Source organism: Rhinolophus sinicus, linkage group LG01 (genome assembly GCF_036562045.2).
Source record: "Rhinolophus sinicus isolate RSC01 linkage group LG01, ASM3656204v1, whole genome shotgun sequence".
NCBI lineage: Eukaryota > Metazoa > Chordata > Mammalia > Chiroptera > Rhinolophidae > Rhinolophus > Rhinolophus sinicus.
The window spans coordinates 69592405-69613118 of NC_133751.1; the positions used below are offsets into that span (position 1 = coordinate 69592405).

Here is a 20714-nt window from a genome sequence, read left to right on the forward strand (position 1 = left end):
GCTTTTTTAAAAAATCATAAGAAATTCCTCTTTGTAAATGTCCTTTTTGCTCAAATAATTTTTGTAGTTTCTTTTTCAATGTTAAGAGGCAGAAAAGAATCTGCCATGTAGCTAAAACAGAGATGACATAGAGGAGGGAAAACCAGCATTACTGGAGTGTCACAATTCTTCAATCTCCATAATTCAAATTGTCAACATTCTACTTCCATCTAGGAAAATAAGTTAGGAGTCAACATCATGTTGACTAGTGCCAAGTAAATGGAAATTAGTACCAAATTATTAGATACAATTAGTATAAAGTATAGGAACAGTACATGGCTGAAAGAAGAAACAGAAATTAATTGACCAATATTGCACAGATTCAGCAAGATTTAAATCTATTTTAAAAAGTGGATGGGGGGAGGGGACTCAGTTTTTTCTTATTTCTTATTCATTAGATTTGCTTTTACTTCTTTTTGGGGTCCAATATAGAATACATATTTACAAAACATCTCTCAGTTTTGCTTTTCCACCTGAAGAATCACCACTTGGGGGTGATGTGAAATTACCCTACTACTCACCCAACAGGAAGAAACAAAGAGAATATTAATAACATTCTCTTGGCATGTCTCTCTATAAAATTTCCTTCTGCCTTCCTTTGGTTCTGTGCCAACAGTGTGTGAAAGATGGTTTATTTGTCTGAGAGTTGGCAATTCCATGGGAAACAAATTGGAAGTAACAGAGTAGGATGAAATGGAAATAAATTTCTATGACAAAAATAACTTTTTAAAATTTGTTTTGTCTTTTAGACTTCTGGTCATTCTATTAATGAGCCCTCTTTTGTCTCGACTTGGTGATGGGTTCAACTGGCGCTGGGCATTCATAATGGTCTGGAGTGAAATGAGAGGGATACCTAATATAAACATGGCCCTTCTGCTTGCTTACTCTGAACTTCCTCTTGCATCTGAGAGGGAAAAATTGCAAGTAAAGAAAGATATATTTTTATTTGAATATTTTATAAAACTGCTGCTGTGTACTAAAATATGCTTTTATATTGAGGTAGCTCAACCCCACTTGAACTGTGGGAGTGAATTAGCTATGATGGCAAGACTGGGGAGAGAAGGAACAACTGGCAACTTTCCTCTTCACCATTCTAGCTTAGGGACCCCTAAATTCCTTCATCACACTTGTAAATATAGGTTTATTATAAAGGTGAAAGGAATTAGAACTTACAAATCTTTTAAAATAGTACCTAATACAGAGTATGCACTTAATGTTTTTATTTTTATTTACTCCTAATACCAACTCAGGAAAAGCAGAAACCTACTTATGATTAGCTCTTTACCTTCTGTAACTTTATGAAGCCACATTTAGTAATGCTAGATATCAAAACATTTTAATTGTCAAGTGAATTTATTGCTAAGATAGTGCCCCCAAACTCTGCCTAACAGGACGTAATGGGCATGACTCTCCTCTACATCATCTCAAGGTAAAATAATTACAAGGAGCTCTATAACAAATTTTCTATGCAGACATCACAAATTTTTCTAAGCATCTAACACTTCCATTGTGGGTATTGTTTATTTTAATGTTAATTTCAAGTGTAAAGGGAAGAATGGCTAGGAACTTATTACATGTCTAATTAAATAATAATTCAAACATTGAAAAACTAAATAGTCAAACACTGTTTTTAAAACAAAAATTATTTAACACTACATGATCTCCCCCTTCTTTGTAATCTATCTCCACCTGCAGGAATAATTAAGACCAGTATCATCATCATACATCCTGACAAGTGTAATGGTGAACATTGCACATGAATCTGGGTTCTGAAATTTTCAGTTGGTTGCTATGTGGCCATCAACAAGTTATTTAATTCCCTCCCCCACCCCATATGTCAGTTTCCTCATTCCAAAATGGACTCAATAAAACTACCAATGGTTTGCTATTAAACCGTTGGTATTTTTAACAAGTAACTTTAGCAGGGAGGATGGAGCCCTAATGTGTAGTATTTACCAATTCTTGTTGTGTGATCACTCTCACCAACAGAACATCAATCAGCTCATAAACTTCCTAAATATTTAATGCTGAGCTCTCACAAACTGGTAAGAGCCAACTCTAGCATACCACTATCTCAAAGGGTTATTATGAGAAATTGAAAATATACATCAAATTTGTAATACATTGTTTAGCGTTATGTACAATATGTACAACAAATAGCATATGTACAAAGTGTACAATAGATGTATAGTAAATATGAGCTATGGTGATGATGATGATGACATGTAGACCTGCTTTGAAATAAAATCTTAGTAAATAAAGTCATTTAGTGAAATGTCCTCACTAGTAATAACCAGTTGAGAAGAAAGTAGCACTCCTTCCTTCCTTTAATTTGGCTGAATCCTACAGTTGACTCATTAATACTCATGAAGAGGTACTACAGTAAAAGGTTAAAAATAGTAACTCAATCCCACCTCTACTACTCACAAATTAAATGATTTTGGGTAAGGCATAGTGCCTCAGTTTCCCATCTGTATAATTGGACAATATTGGTGTTTACTTTATAGAATTGAAGTGAGGTATAATAAACCTGATATATTGTACTTTAGTCTTACTATATAAATGTTAGCTCTTATTACTATTAAGCTATATTTAACTAACTTAGTGGTCCTCAACCTGGAATGCACTTTAGAATGCTTCAGGAACTTTTAGAAAAATAACACTGCCTGTAGAATTCTGGCCCTGGCCCTGGTGAATAATGGATATCAGACTTACTTCCCACAGTAAATAACTGTAAAATGGGTTAAAATATATGAAGCAATTGATTTTTGGTATTGGGTAAGGACACTGAATGGTTGGATCGTTGAGAGAAGGGTAGACACATTAGAAGAGCTCACGTTTACTCTGGCTTTCTTATAAATTGTGGCATAAAGACGTGGAGACCAAATAGAGAACAGTAGCCTCACTGAGTATAAAAAATAGAGTCAGGGCTACTGACGCAGCTTTGAATTTGTGGGGCAAGGTTCCAGGGAGGGAAGGAGTGTGGAAAGAAGTAGCAGCAGAAATCTGCACAGGGATCCTCTTGGGTCATTAGTCCAATGCAAACTGCGCCATCAGAAAATTAGAGGAGGACTGGCAGAAAAGAGCCGCTAGAGAGCTTTGTGTTGAATGGACATTCTGGAGGCCACACAGTACTGAGAGCTACTGGAGTTCTGGCTAGGTACAGTATAAACCTCATGAACACCACATGGGTTAAGTTGTGACCTCAGAAAGACCATGCCTTAGAAATAAGGATTATGGCCTATAGTAAGGTTTCCTCTAGACCCAGTCTAAGACAAACTAAAACCATGCCTTGGCAAGAGAGTATGATCTGTGAGTACATTAACTGACACAATAAAACTCAAAACTCTTTAAGGGAAGACAGCATAATCAAGACTCTCAACAACATAGAATCCATAAGGTCCAAACTAAAATTAAATATTATGATACATGTGGAGAAGCAGGAAAATGTGACTTCTAATTAAGGCAGAAAATTATTCAGTTGAAATAGACTCAGAGATGAAACAGACGCTGGAACTAGAAACACTATTAAAAATATATTTAAAAACTTTTTAAAAATGGACATAAGAAATGAAGACATGGACTATTTCTGTGAAAAAAAATGGAACTAATAAAAGAACGAAAGAGAAATTCTATAATTGAAAAATATAATATCTGAAATGAAGATTTTCCTTTATGTGCTTAATAGTAGATTGAACTGCAGAAGCAAGGGGAAAATAAGCAATCCTACATGAATATGTTTCAAACAAGAGTAGGGAATTATGTGAAGCAAAAACATGGAACTAAAAGGAGATATAAGCATATTTTAGTTCGTGACTTTAATACTCCTCCCTGTAATTTGTTCAACAAATTATAGACCATCTAGACAGGAAATCAGCAAGGATATGGAAGAACTGAGCAACATCATTAACCAATAGGGTGTGTTATTTATGGAATCATATCAATTGATGCTGAAAAAACATTTAACAAAGTCCAATACCTATTCATGGCAAAATCTCTCAAAAAATATAAATAGAAGGACACTTCCTAAAGTCGATAAAGAACATCTACAAATATATCTACAGATAACATTGTAATTAATAGTGAAACACTGTTTTCTCCGTAACATTGGGAGAAATACAAGAATATCTACTCTTACTCCTCTTATTGAACATCATGATGAAGTTCTAGCCTGTTCCATAAGACAAGAAAAAAAGTGCATTATAAATGCATGAATATTGAAAAGAGAGAAATGAAACTATCCTTATTTGCAGGTGGTATAATTAAATATATAGAAAATCCCAAGGATCTTCAAAAAAGAAACATGAGAAGGAGGAGGAGGAAGAGGGGAAGGTGGAGGAGGAGGAAGGAGAAGGAGAAGGAGAAGGAGAAGGAGAAGGAGAAGGAGAAGGAGAAGGAGAAGGAGAGGAGGAAGAAGAAGAAGAAATGAATAAGTGAGTTCAGCAAGATCTCAGGATACAAATTAAATATAAAAAGATTAAATGTATTTCTATATACTGGCATGATGCAAGGAAACAAATATTAAAGATACAATATGAGTACTATGTACATTGTTCAAGAAAATATGAGAGGGAACTAAAATGACAAAAATAAAGAAAATATATATATATATACACATATATAAAACTGATTTGAGGTGGATTATAGACAAATATAAAATCAAAAACTCTGAAAAGTTTTAAGAAAGGAAAAAACTGTATTAAAATTGTAATACTTAATATATACCAATAACAAAAGATGAATACAAGTCATGTGTATACATTTTTTGGCACCCCCCAGTATGTATGTATGTATGTATGAGTGTGTGTGTGTATCTGTATACATATACATATACACACACACATACACACATATATGTATATATACATATCTGAAAATGCACTTCTATCTATAGAATATATTTTTCAAAATTTCTACAATTTTATGATAAAAAGAAAAACAACACAATTTTTGAAGTAGACAAAAGAGGTGAACAAATACTTCAAAAAGAAAGATGTATATCACTAAACAAATTAAAAATGCTCAACATCATTACCCTAGGGGACTACAAATTAAAACTAGAATGATAAACATAGTTTTCAATTTATATGAAGGTCTTAAAACTGGCAATTCTTATCTCTAGAAATAGAAATTAGAACAGTTGTTGCCTCTCGTGGGGTAAAGGATTGATTGGGAAAGGGCACTAGAGAAATTTGGGGGTAGGGGGTATGAGAATATTCTACATCATGATAGGATTAAGGGTTATATGGGTGTATGCACTGTCAAAACTTATCAAACCACAGAGTATATTTCAATGTGTATAGATTATACCCTGTTTTTTTTTTCATTTTTGTTGTTGTTGTTTTTTCTAGTTACCAATTCTTGGGTTGCACATGTAAAGAATTAAATCAGAATATTCAGTGGGAATATTCTGAGCACCAATATTTTAAAGTTTCCCAGGTGATTCTAATGTGCAACCTTGAGAGTCTCTGGTGTGGTTTCATGCTCTGTCCCTAATCTTATATCTGTGACCAAAGAACACAGGATTGGCTAAGGGTTTAACATAAGCTTTAGAAGTCAGAATTCCAAAAATCAACAGAAGTTTGGAGTCTCATGTTGGAAAATTTTGCTCCACTCATCTATGGAGACCAACTTGGGATATAAGTGAAAGAAAACAAGTGGCACCAAAGACATTAATTGCTCCTCCTTGCTGAAAATGAAGAGATGCCAGAGAGACAAAGTATGAGGTGGAGTAAACATATCAAGGCCTCTGAGTTGTTCTCTTTCCCCAGGTGAGAAGAATTGTCTGATACAGGTGTACTGGTAATGTAGACTAGAGAACTGGCTATGCACATGGAGGTGGGTATAGTAGATAAGAGCTGATAAAATATAGGCATATTTCCAAGGCCCAAGAAATGCAGCAATGGAATTTAAAGACAAGTATTTTTTTCCAATGTCTATATATGTTTACTTGTCAAACCATGTGTCCTGATTTTTGGTTTGGTTCCAAAAGCATGGATGACATATATGCAGGATGATAGAAATACCCCAGAGTATTTTCATCATGTCTGACATCCAAATTCTCCCCACCATGAGCATCTATTGACATAGCACATCCTAGCTTAATTTACATTGGTAAGTACAGAAGATATTATATGAAATTGTCTTGAATACTTACTTAGTGCTTTTTTCAATTCTAGGTATTATTTCATGGAGTGTCAGTGTGCATGCTTACCCTGATGGTCAATAGAATTATTTTGCCAATGGCAGTTAATAAACTAGGTAAGCCCCACTAATTACTATTCTGCATGAAGAGAAAAAATATTCTAAATATGCTAAATATTGCTAGAAATTAAGAAAGAAGCTATATAAATACAAGTCAATGATGTCTAATTGAAGAAAAAATTAGGTCTCTAAGTAAAGTCATATGAAAGGTTTAGGCCAATAAGCTTGTTTATTTAAAAAGATTACTTATTTATATCAGTCCAGTTTAAGTAAAATAATATAATGAATGTATTCAGTTATTTGACAAAGTTTTATTAAGAGCCTCCTATATGCCAGGCACTATTTTAAATGATAGTGATGCATTATGAAGACAAACAACATTTCTGAGTTGATGGAGCTTCCATTAGAGAGAGGTAAAACAGTAAATGAGTCAAATAAGGTAATATCGGAGAGGCATGTGTGCATCAAAGTAAACAAATCACATTTAAATAAGATAGAAAACACAGCAGGTGGTAGACTACTGAAGAAACTATAAGTGAAATTTATTTTTTTAATTAAAGTTTATTGGGGTGACAATTGTTAGTAAAGTTACATAGATTTCAGGTGTACAATTCTGTATTACATCATCTATAAATCCCATTGTGTGTTCACCACCCAGAGTCAGTTCTCCTTCCATCACCATTATTTGAAAATTTATTAATTTCACTTACAAAGGAGAGTAGAAGCAGAAATAGCAATTTTAGGAGGTCATTAGCATAAAGCCATATGCATTTTTTAATCCCCTACTTTTTAACAATTGAGAAATTGAGATCTAAAGTTCTTACTCAAGGTCACACAACTAGGTAATGGCAGTTACAGAACTAGAAACAAATTGCCCTGATGCTTTTAATCCATTATATTCTTAACTGCTCTATCACCCTTTCTATTACATGCAGAGTTTTCACTCTAATGGCATTTTGTATCAAGCTGAAATTTCATCTTCATGGATAATATTGCACTATCCAATCTCCCTCCCTCCTTCATATTTGTAACAAAATCATTTTCCTTTTCTTTTTTCTAATTCTGAGCCTTAGCATAGTAAAATAAGAACAGATTAAAGGGATAAAGTTTTGCAAAGAGTATCATATGTTTTACTTAGTAGGTAAATAAACCTAAAATTCTTATTGTGGAACATCTGATTACTTGCATGGAGAGCAGTGAACATTTGTTCATGGGACATTATTGTTTTTTAAAGAAGCTTCTATGGCTCAAAACAAGGAATTTGCATCTGATAATAAGAGTCTTTCAAACCTTAATGAGGTCTGGAGGTATACATCTGGAAATAAATACATATATATCATATACATGACCTTACGTACAGGTAGGAGATATATAGATATAGATATAGATATAGATATAGATATAGATATAGATATAGATATAGATATAGATATAGATATATGCATATCCTGTGTGTGTATGTGTATTATCTGTATATATCTGTATCTATATCTATACCTACATGAGATAAATAGGCACAGCAGATATATTTGCAGTCCAAAGGCCTGAGAACCACAAAGACAATAGTGTACATTCCAGTCCAAATCTGAAAGCATGTCCCAGCTTGAAGACCATCAAGCGGAGAGTGAATTTTCTTTGCTCAGCCTTTCGTTCTATTCTGGTCTCCAACAGACTGAATGAGGCTTGCCCACATTGAGGAAGACAATCTGCCTTACTCAGTCTACCAATTTAAATGTCATTGTCATCCAGAAATACCTTCACAGACACACTCAGAATAATATTTAACCAAATATCCGGGCAGCCCATGCACAGTCAAGTTGACACATAAAATTAGTCATCATACCTCTCTTACTCTGTTCCTCATCGATCGAACTGGGAAGAGAGACTTACCTCAAAAGGTGGTCAACATGATCAAAAGACTTAATACAAAGTGCTGAGATGCGCTTGCTCAGCACTCGATAAATATTAGCTATTATTATTATTATTATTACTTACCTTGGCTTTTGTGAGTAGCATGAAAGTAGAAAATTTTGAAATTATTGGTGTTCTTATTATTAAACAATTTATGTTGAGTCTTTAACTCTAAAAAAATACTTAGTACAATAAGAACAAAAGGAACCTTTATAATTAAGATCAAAATGGTGTTGTTCCTACTATTTTAAAATGTGCTTTTTGTATCAAAGGACTTCATGATGTCACATCAACAAAATATAAATCACTTTATTATACATTTCAACACTTTCAAGAGATAACGAAGTCTGCAGCCTCTGCACTCAAATTTGACAAAGATCTTGCTAATGCAGATTGGAACATGGTTGAGAAAGCAATTATACTTCAAAACCCATATGCAGTAAGCAAGTAATATCTTTTGTTTATTCCTTCAAAGCAGATATGATTGCCCTTGAATAAGTATAAATGTTATAAATATCAATTCACAATTTTTAATACAATTGACAGAGAAATTGTATTGGTAACTACTTATTTACCACAATAGTTAGGAGGGAATTTTAGGGAATTTTGTGATCATTGTGGGGCAAAGTAGAAGTAACAACTTCTTTGAGTATATAGAAAATATATGTGTAAATTCAAGAGAAGGAGCAGTGTATTGGAACTGCCTTTAAAAGACATCATGAAAAGAGGATAATGACTAGGTTTTGTTTTGTTTTGTTTTGTTTTGTTTTGTTTTGTTTTGTTTGTACTAGATTGAGGGTGGACAGGCTCCTTTGTTTAGCATTCATTTAGGCTATTACATGACAAAGATTTGCTAGGTCCTAGCTTATGATTAATATTACTTTTAATATAAAATAGAATTTAAAGCCAGCATCATATGTTTAGATGTGGGTAAGACATCACCATCTGCTTCTGAGATATGCTTTAGAATCTCTGCAGTCAGATTTATACTTTTAAGAGTATGTATTAGGTTGGTGCAAAAGTAATTATGGTTTTTGCAATTTTTAACCCTTTAAACCGCAATTACTTTTGCACCAACCTAATAACGCATCAGTCAGTCATGGTTGCCATAAGAAGAAATTGTTCTGGGAAGAAGTTGTTCTGGGATCTTCTCCATGCTACAGCTGTTTTGCTATTTCCTATGTCATGTCCAGTTTTCACTGCAATGTTTTTCTGCATCATATAATACGAGGGGCCAACTTCCAGGAGTGCTGATGTAAGATAATTAATACCTATAAAATCGAATTCTCCCAAATCCATTTCATACCCATAAAGCAATGCTTGAAGCTCAAGATTGGGGCTCCAAAGTAAGCCTTCCAAAGTAAGCTCCAAAGTAAGCCTTCTGCCTGAAGGAATACTGCCAGAATTGTCTCTGAATTTCTAAATGAGACAAATAAAAGTCAAATCCAGGGATTTTTTTTTTTTTTATACTAACTCCCAGTATCTGATTGTGGCCTTTTACTAACCTGGCTGAATCAAAATCACTTGGAAAGTTTATTAAAAATATGGGTTGATTTCCTAGCCTTACCCAGGAGAGTTTGATGCAGGTGTTCTGAGGAGGGTCCCGAGAATATGTATTTTTAATCCATTTACTCAGCTGATTCTAATGCAAATCAAGGATGAGGCTACCACTCTGGTACTTGATCTGTTTCAGAAGGCGGATGATTAGTAACTGCTCTCCTCTTTTTGATGTAGACATGAGGGATAGCACAGTACTATGTGTGGGGACAGAGCCAGAAGAGCAGTTTCCAGGCTCTTGGCCTCATGTGGAAAGGTGCTGGCTCAGCTGTAACTAGTTGGCCATCAGCTGTAACCGGTTAGCGATTAGCCACTAATATAACTGCCGTGGCTATGCTGGCAAGGGGACTATGCTGGCAAGAGAAGCGGATTGTGGATCATGTGGCTCCTGCTTCCTGTGTCTCACCCAACCGCCAGCGAGACTATAGTGGTATGAACCCCCTATCCATGGCTCCATTGGTGTTCCTTTTTGGCCTCCCCATACTCTGTGTCCACCCACCGAGAGCGGGAGCGGGACAAGAGACGCTGCATGACACTATGGATAGAGCACTAGATTTGGACTCAAAAAATCTTGGTTCATATCCTAGCTTTGTCACTTAATAAATAGCTTTGTGATCTTGAGCAAATCTTTTGTTTTCTTTAAGCTTCAACTTTTCTCATCTGTAAAATGGGGTTATCCATATTCTAATCTTCTGATGTCATGTTCACTTTCTATTCTATCTTCAGTGATTAGTTTAAAGCAGTGATTGTCAAACATTAGCTGCAGCAAAGTCATGGAATGTGTTTGTAAAAACACAGATTGCTGCCTCATTCCCCAGAGTTTCTCATTCAAGAGGTCTGTGGAGGGATCTGAGAATGTATGTTTCTAACAATTCTCAGGTGTTGCTGATGCTCCTGGGGGACAACGCTTTCAGAACCACTGGTTTAAAGTGTGACCACATATGTGGTGGATTTTATAAACTGTTAACAATGCCATGTAAAGATAAATATATGCTGTCACTCCTTCCTCCCGAAACTGGCAATTATTTTACATTCTAGATAACTGTGCCAATGTTGAGGAAACTCATCAGAACGTTCTTCTGAATCTAGCAAATTTTCTATAATTTTCCAATCCAAACTGGTACATGAATTGCTCGAGGTTTATGCTAAACAACATGTTAATATTCATATACATTTTTTTTGTTTTCATTTGTGTTTTTCTTAGTTGAGCCAAGAAGAAACAATAGAACATCCAAAGGTGAACTGTCCAAACTGTAATAAGGAAATAGATGAGACCCTTAATATTGAAGCAATGGATCTGGCCAACAGGCGTCTCCTGTCAGCACAAATAGTTAGTACTTTATTTTATACTTTTAAATTATTTTTCTAAAATTATACTGAAAACTTTCTCTTTTGTTGAAGATATCTTGATTTATTAATCTGCATAGCTTAATAGATTGTTTACAAAGGCAAAGGGAAGTTTGGCATTGTCTTAGGAATCTGCTTGACTGCAAAAAAAGGAAAGAAAAAAATAAAAGGGAAAGAGAAGAGAAAGAAATCCCCAAATTAGCTTAAGTAAAAAGTGTTTAATTATGAGAAACTGGGAATTTCACAGATCCCAATGACAGGAATTACAGCTGAACTTAACCTTCAGATGTGTTATGCAGTCAGTTCCATGACACTGCCCATCTCTGGGTCCAAGCCAGTTTTGCATAAAAGGATACCACCACTTCATTAATAACTGCAGGTAGAAGGTGGTAGGTTTCTCTGTAAAATGTTGGGTAAAAATTAAAGAAATTCTGTAACACCACAGCATGTAAAGACTGTGCGAAATTGCAATAGCCTAATAAACATTTTCTATTCAGGCTAGGATCTTGACTAGTTGCCATGACTCATCCTCTCAAAATGTTCATGTTGGGCCTTCCTCATTGTGTATGGAATGGTCACGCATGTCTCAGCTATTCCAACCATACAGGATTCCAAGCATTCTACTTTCTCAGTCCAACTTGGGAGATGGAAGGTCTATGGGGTATGATTGTTCTCTGTTCAGCAGTAGTCCTGGCAGACAAGTTGAGCCTCAAAGGCAGCCTTCCCGAGGACCTAAATAACTTCTATATGCAATTGAGGTAATACTATGAAGGATGAACTTATGCCCAAATGGTGCTTTGTTCCAGCAGCAGATTTTATGAGAGCATGTCTTTGAGTCATTTCCTGATTTTTAATTTATTTCATGAAATGCCTAAAATCAATGTAGGAGACTCCGTTTTGAGTTTCGCTCTCATTATTAATATGATGTGTGACTCAGGACTTATTCTTTTTAGTCTTTATTCTCCCTATCTGTAGAAGAGAAAATTTATGCTAACTGAATAACCTCTTATATTTTTTCCACTTGTGATCTTCCATGGTTTTGCAATATACACTCCATGTACCTTTTTAGTTTCTTGCCTTAAATGTTTGTTTTCCACTATTATATCTTTGTTGATTTTATGCCATGAGTGGTTCTTGACCAGGAAATTCTGTTTTTCCATAGTAGGTTAGATTTCTTAGCTCTGTTCTCTAGATGTTCATCTCGCCTTTTTCATTATAGACATAGTTTCATGTTTACCTTGGTTTGTTGATTTGGTTTCTGAAATCTCAATTCTAATATTAATATTAATCAGTCTATTACAGTTTTTCAAAGGTTTGAGAGGGTTTATTTAAATCTCAGCCAGTTCTTGTTAACACGTTGCGTATGGCGGGGTTTAAATCCCTCATACCCCTCTGTTCTGGCAGGTTTTTAAAAGAAACTACTTTAAAATGCACTCTTCTCTTTAAAGCGTAAATGCTTCTATGTCATTTATTATTTTTCTATGGAATTTTTTAGGATTTGCTCACCTATGATGTTAGTAATCCCTCCTGGTGTGATACTGCAGAAAGCAGCTTCCTTTGTTATTAACGAAACACAAATAATTCAATAAAATGTGCAAAGTAAAAAGAGTCAACAGTAAAAACGAGAATTCTTGTTATCCATCCTTAACGCATGGCTCAGAACAAAATGAAGATTCTCGTGATCCGTAAGCAACGTGTTAACTGGCGCAACATCTTCTCTACTATTCTTCGTTAGAAGAAGAAGCACATCATGGCAAGACAGGGTACAGGAGAGGAAGCATACCACATGGGGGAAAAGGGAGACAGGCTTCATATTCAGAGAGAACTGAGTTTCTAATGAGATCTTGGGAAAACTACTTGACTCCCTGAGCCTCAGCTTTCTCATCTATAAAATACTGTTTAGACTACCTTCCTCATCAACTTATTGCAAAAATTAAATACATTTAGGTAAAACAAACCTGTATATACATAGTTAGATCAGTTAATTCAATAGTATAGTAGAGAACTCAATAAATGGCAGTTATTTTTAAAAATCAACCATTTTCTAAATCCTTCTTACCTTTTGGTATGAATGATAATGTAAGAATTAACATGTTTCTATTAACTAACTTCTTGGTCATTTGTGTTGCTAAGCCTGTATCTTTTTCTAGTATTCCCCAAGACTAAAACCATGTTTAAATATCCATAAATTATTGTGCAGACAGAATGTTTTCCATAGCACCCAGGAATCTTTAGCTATATCATATATTCCAATTTTGGAAGTTGGTCTGTACAATGATTCTCAATAGTGTTCAGCACACTGAGGCCAGGGGCAGTATCAGACAGTGGTTTCCCCAGCATGAAACGTAGTGCCTGACGTAGAATGAGCTCTCAATATATGGACTGAATGAATGAATAACTGTGTTCTGCACAACAGTAGCTATTGATTTAATACTAACAATAGATTGAAGATAACAGCATTCTGTTGTCAAACTATCTGGAAAAATGGCATTAAATAAAAATATACAGCAGGATCTTTCACTGTAGGATTTCTCAGAGCCTTTAATATTCTAATATGCATATGAACTTTTAAAATGGGAATATAGCTTACAGTAGTTCCATGCTTATTTGGCCACAGGACTACAGTTATTTTTGAAAATGTAATTAACATCTGGCAGAATCCTAGTTTCCTACAGAATCAGTTGGGTTCTACCCAAAGTTCAGACCTACTCTCTTCATTGATTTCATGGTCGAGACTCATAGAGAGATTCTTTTTATAAAGATACTAGAATATTTGGGCATTTTGACTTCTTTCTAACAGATTATTTTTCCATAAAGGAAATAATAAGTTGCCATTGTTATTCATGCTATACAATTATTTGACTTAACATTCCTTTTAGGCAAGCTATCAGAGACAATACAGATATGAGATTCTGTCCCAGAGCGCAGTCCAGATGCTGGTAGGTGCAGCAGGAAGCTTTGGTGACAAGGGAGAGTAAGTATATTATCAAGAGAAAGCTTTCACCCTCCTAAGCCACTGCATTTAGGAAATTGTGTGAATTATTTTTCTTGCTTATGTCTGGTAAATTGGGATCACCCAGTGTTATCTATGCAAGCCACTGTCTGCTCTACACCCCACCATCAGGCCAAATCACCTATTTTCAGTCTTCCTAACTTGCTCTACTCATTCACACTTCTGTGTGTTTGAACAAGTTTCTCCTTCTGACTGAGATGCTCTTGCCTTTCTTCTTTTGTCCTCAAAGCTAAGCTGTAGTAAACTGCTTTTACGTTTTTTTCTTTTTTTAGACTACTTGAGTTACTCACTAAGGTCAAGGCTTCCTTAATCCTTCCAGGCACATCTTCCCAAAACACATCCTCCCTTAGTACTTAGCATACACTTGTAATAATTTCTTTAGATGTAAGACTCCACAGAAAGCTGTGAGCTCCTCAAAGTCGGGGAATTAAAGAGCACTCTCAGATCATCCCCTATGGAAGAATGAAATATACAAAGCCTGCACATACCTTCTTGTTCTGGTTCACACCCCTGGTAAAAAGGACACCAAAATTCCCTGCTCAAATGATCCTAAATTCATTTCTAGGGTCTTCTGGGATCTTTTCCTCTGGGCCATCATCTCACAAGCAAACTGGGCTTTCAATGTACACACCCCAAATCCTAAGAGGTGTGTCAGCCTGGTGTCCACTCACATGTACTGCTTGTGGTACAGTGAGATGTAAAGCCACGTGTAGGAAGAGAAGCAACCAGACACTTGAGCATGTCCTCATTATAGTTTTAGTACAGATTATCAGAGTCTAAGAGTTTTAATTTCAACCCTAGACATGCAAATCATTATGACATTGCATTTGTCAAGAGAGGAAGATAAAATATCCTATTTAAAATGTTGGTTTCTTGATTAACAACATTTAAATATTTCATGTATGATACAAGGTGCTCCATTTGCCCTCTTGTTCCAGGCCCTTCAAATGTTTAGGTGTTAGGGGAGTTAGGGAAGAGGGCTGGGCAAACAAGATCACTTTAAAACAATATGATGTGTACTTTAGAGAAGACAGACACAGTGTGCAGTGGAAGCTTTTAAAAGAATGAATAAATGACATGTGGAAAAGCATTATCACTGCATTTTCCAAGAGAGGTTAATGTAAAAAAACAGTACAGAGCAATTCAGCCCATTGCCTTCATTTTTCCTCTTTTCACGATATCACAGAATTTTAGGATTCATGGAACTTGTGAAAAGATCATATCTTAGCTTAGACATTAATTCCTTTAGAAAGGTTTCCTGATTCCCCAAGACTATATTAAATGCACTCCTTTGTGGGTCCATCATGTCCTCTTATTTATTATTTCTGCAGCAACACTTACTACACTTTACCGAAATTGCTATTGGCATGTTTTACTCCACTAATCTGCTGGATCCTCGAGGGCAGAAACCAGTATTTGTTTATGTTTTATCCCCAGCACTTAGCAAGCAAAATAGGTTTTGAGAAATATTTTTTAAATTAGGACTGAATCAAGTCATATATGCATTCATGATTTTCTATGTAATTACCATACTATTATATTGAATCACAGAGAATTTAATGATTTCATTCTTTTCAGTTACATCAGTTTCCCTGTAGCAGAGAAATTGCCCAAATTTCAGAATGAAAACATTATTATAATCAATAGGAAAGACAGGATTCACTTTTGAACTTAAGTCACCAATGACCTTCCATTAAGCCACTTTTTAATTAAGGTAGAACCTAAGACGCAAGGACAGACCTCTATTCTCCCAATGAAAACAATGAAAGAATCTAGTCAGCAGCGTGTAAGTTCCTCATAAAATCAAGGGACTTGGCTAAGCAAGACCAAATCATAGCACACAGATCTAAGCTGTCTCAAAAGAAAATCTAGCAGAAATCTATAGACAACTTGGGACAAGTGCCACCAAAATGTCTTTTAGGGTTTTATTATCATCAACTTGTCCAAGCAACTATTTTAATTCTTATGCTACCATTTGTGTTTTCCCCCATAAATTCCCTGACTACTTGCCGTGAAGGTGAAAGAAAAGAGATAGAAAGATATTTGAGATGGTCTGGATGTTTCATATATACTTTCTCATTTGATTATCCCAGGCTGACATAGGTATTTTTACTTCCATTTTACAGAACAAACAGGTTAGTGAGGTAATTGGTTCATTACCACACCTGATAATGGGGGGTGTGAAAACCCAGATGTATTTGAATCCCAAATATTTGATTACGGTATGTTTTCCGTCCCCAAACTTTGACCTCTCTGCTATTTAAAATCAGGTATCTCCAATTTTTTATACTCTCTGTTTAATGAGTAAGCAGAGAATAACTTCATAATTATATATCTACTTGTATCTACAATTTTGTGACTTTAATCTATGCCCATGAATATGTATCATTCCCAGTTGTCACTGGGCAAAATAGTCTTCCTGCTTTTGGACAATACTGAAATAAACCTATCCATCAAATTTTAAAACATGTTTAAAGATTTATTTCTTGTTTTTAGATATATGAGTCCTGAGACGATAAAGACTTATTCTGAAAGCAAAAAAATTCTTAGCTTTATTAGAAAAGTATTGCTTAATTGGGTGTATAACACTAAAAAGGAAAAAGGGGTCCCAGCAAGGTAAGTGCTTTTGAACTTTACTAAAAATGCTATTGTATTCATTTGAAACTCTTTTTATGTTTTAAAATTTATATTCTGAATACTTTCCAAAATATTTTGATACACCAAATATTTTGATAATTTACAGCTAAATTACTTGTATACATTAAAAAGTTACTTAAAGAGAAAAAGAGATGATAACTTTGATTTTTGAGTAAATTTCACAAGATTAACCATTGGCCATTTTAAAGTGTATATTCAGTGTTGTTTAGTATTTACACAATGTTGGACAACCATCACCTCCTTCAAATTTCACATTTCCGTCACCCCTGTACCCATTAAGCAGTCACTCTCCATTTCCCTTTACCCCCAGCACCTGGATGACATTAGTCTGCTTTCTGTCTCTATGAATTTACCTATTCTGAATGTTTCACATAAATAAAATCATACACTACCATGTTTCCCCGAAAATAAGACCTAGTCGGACCATCAGCTCTAATGCGTCTTTTGGAGCAAAAATTAATATAATACCTGGTCTTATTTTATTATAGTATAGTAATATATAATATAGTAATATAGTAATATTTACTATAATACAGTAATATAATATTATAGTAAAATAAGACCGGGTATTATATTAATTTTTGCTCCAAAAGATGCATTAGAGCTGATTGTCCAGCTAGGTCTTATTTTCAGGGGAAAGCGTTATGTGGTGTCTTTTACTCAATATAATGTTTTCATCCACATTGTAGCATGTATCAATACTTTATTTCTTATTACCCTGAATAATAGTCCATTGTATGAATACACCATATTTTGTTTCCCAATCATCAATTGATGGACATTTGGGTTGTTTTCACCTTTTGGCTATTGTGAACAGTGTTGCTATGAACATTTGTGCACAAGTATGTGTTTGAATACCTGTTTTTCATCTTTTGGGTATGCACGTAGGAGTGAAATTGCTGGATCATACTATAATTTTATTTAATTTCTTGAGAAACCATCAAATTGTTTTCCACAACTGCTAGACAATTTTGGAATCAGGAAGTGTGAGTCCATCAACTTTATTTTTCATGATTAGTGTAACTATTTGAGGTCACTTGCAATTTTATATTAATTTTTTAATTGGCTTGTCTATTTTGGGGGGGAATATCACTAAGATTTTCATAGGGATAGTATTAAATTTGTAGATTGCTTTGGGCAGTATTCCCATCTTAACAATATTGAACTTTCCAATTTATAAACATGGGACATCTTTTCATTTACCAAGTATCTTTCAGGAATGTCTTATAATTTTCAGTGTGCAAGTCCTCCGTTAAATTTAATCCTAAGTATTTTTTTCTTTTTGATGCTATTGTCAATTAATTTTTTCTTAATTTCATTTTTGGATTGTTCATTCCTGGTGTATAGAAATACAACTGATTTTTGTATATTGATCTTGTGTTCTGAAGCTTTGATGAATTCACTTCTTAGTTCTCATTGCTTTTTGTGAATTTTGTAGGATTTTCTGTATTTAAGATCATGTTATCTATGAATAGAGATAATTTTACTTTTTCCTTTCCAATTTGGATGCCTTTTATTTCTTTTCTTTGGTTGAAGAGAAGGAAATATACACACCTCTTCTCCATAGGAATATCAAAGTTTGTGTCTCTATCTTTAATCCACTACACTCAATAAATACCAAAAGGATATTTTTGTACTATAGTGTTTTAAAGCATTTATTACTAAATTAAACTATGCTTTCTGAGTAATTATTTCTGTTGAAGTATCTTAAGGAAAAAGAATTTGAAAAACTAAAACTGACAACCAATATATCCTTTAGACTATCTCCAAAATGTCATCATCTCGAAGTGGGTAATACATATTCTAGATCCACATGCTTGCTTTAGAATGCCCATCTCCATTATTTATTAGCTGAGTGAGCTTTTCAGATCTCAATTTACTCATTTGAAAAATGGGTATAATAATATCTGTGTCATATTCTGGAGCATAACTGATATATGTAAAGCATCTGTGAAAGTAACTGACATACAGTAGGTATTAAAATATGCTAGTTGGGTTCTCCTCTGCCCACCTCATGGGATTTTATAAAGATTACATAGTGTGTGCAGAAGCACTTAGTTCAGGGATTAACACTGGGCAAGCACTTAACAAATGTTAGCATTCACTACTAAGTGCTGGATAATATTCTATTGAAAATTGACTTCTCTAGCCAATCGATGAAGTCACTATGAAAGATCAACAAACACACAGGAAAACAAATAACCATGAAAAAAATCAGCAGAAATAACATCCCTAAAACTTCAATTAGTAGAATTACTCAATATGGACTATATGATAAGTATTACAGAAATGTTGAAATTAATAAGTGATGGAATCACAAACATGAACAAGTCCAATAACCACAATAAACTAAATAGAAAAAAATGGAAAACTATATACAATTCTTCAAATTAAAAAAAATCAAATTATTCAGAATTGAGCAAAATATCAATATGGATTTCTGGTGCAGATGGCAAAGTAGGTAAATGCTGTGCTTGCCTCCTCTAACAACCACATCAAAATTATAAATAAACTACAGAAAAATGATCATTGAGAATCACCTGAAATCTAGCTGACCCGAAGCCCTACAACTAAGGACATACAGAAGAAGCCATCTCAAGATTGGTTGGTGGGGCAGAGACACAGAACAGGCTAGTCCCATACCCACGTGAGACCATTAAAAATTGGGAGGGATATCTTAGCTGTAGAGGTACCCCTCAGAGGAACGAGGGATCCCAGCCTCACACCAGGCTCCCCAGCCCAGGGTTCCCGTGCTAGGGGAAAAAGTCCCCATAACTTCTGGCTGTGAAAACTTGCAGAGATTGTGGCTGAGTGAGATGGAAGGTGGCTGGAGTCCCAGGCATTGATCTTAAAGGGCCCACACATGGACTCACTCTCTGATGGACTCTCTCACTCTGAGCTCCAACACTGGAACAGCAGCTCGAAAACCATCAGGGAAAAATGGGGAGAAATTAAGTTGTCTGGCTTTAGGGCAAGTGCTAAAGGAGCAGCTTTTTCTTGGACAGTGGAGCTGGTGGAAGTCATTGTTTCCTTGTTGAGCCCTCCCCTCTCCAAGTGTGCAGACGCAGGCAGCCACCATATCTGATTCTCCATCAATCTAGCTAACACTGATCATTCATCCCACCCTGGTGATTCCCTGAGACCCCACTCCTCCCACGCAATTGTGGACCCACACAAGCAGCTTTCAGTGGCTTTTCTATACAAAAAGCTGTCTTGGCTCATGCTACACACTTTCCTAAAATCTCTCAAAGGTTCACAAAACCCAAAATGCAGCATCTGGCCTCAATGTGTCCCATACCTCTGGCTGAACAGCCCTAAGACTGGAACTAGTGAGAGCAGACCTCAGTTCACGGCTTGGGCTCTTTAGGCACCTCCAAGCCCAATGCAGGTGGCAGCCATCCAGCCGTCTGCAAAGCAACTGCAGATTCCTTTGTGGCTGACACCAGGTGGCCTTGGGCAGGACACATACTGCAGCTGAACTTGGCCTTTGGTGCAATTCTCCCAGGAAACCCCAGGCTGACATGCCCAAAGGCCAGCTTCAGACAGAGAGCCAGAGAATCACTGGGCCACCTCTAAGGAGAAAACACCAAAAGGGCAGATTGAGCAGGCACCAGAGCACTGCTATAGTGAATCCTGCTCCACAGGATCAACCCCTGCACAAGAGCTTCTCCACTGTATTCATGGCCCATCCTCACAACAAATCAACCTGACAATCACTCCCACTGATTTGCCAATAATAACCAAGGCTCAACTACAACAGGTGGGCACATGCAACCTACACAGGAACAAACCTGGAGCACCCAGCTCTGGTGACCAGGGAAACTGTGACACGGGGCCTCACAGGATACATACTACATAACGTCATTCTACTTAGACCAGGAAACATAGCAGTCCAACTTAATACAGAGAAACAAACACAGGGAGGCAGCCACAATGGAGAGACAGAGAAACATGTCCCAATAAAAGAATGGAACAAAGCTCCAGA

At 35.6% G+C, this 20714-nt stretch overlaps 1 protein-coding gene across 1 annotated transcript in view; it reads left to right on the plus strand.

The window, feature by feature from the left end:
• Positions 1-20714, plus strand: part of SLC9C1 (solute carrier family 9 member C1) — a 99637-nt gene that overhangs the window by 24482 nt on the left and 54441 nt on the right. Inside the window, exons 9-14 of the mRNA XM_074314135.1 lie at positions 789-963; positions 6219-6300; positions 8427-8593; positions 10916-11041; positions 13938-14032; positions 16568-16687. Of these exons, the coding sequence (XP_074170236.1) occupies positions 789-963; positions 6219-6300; positions 8427-8593; positions 10916-11041; positions 13938-14032; positions 16568-16687 (765 nt within the window). The remainder of the gene's footprint in view (positions 1-788; positions 964-6218; positions 6301-8426; positions 8594-10915; positions 11042-13937; positions 14033-16567; positions 16688-20714) is intronic.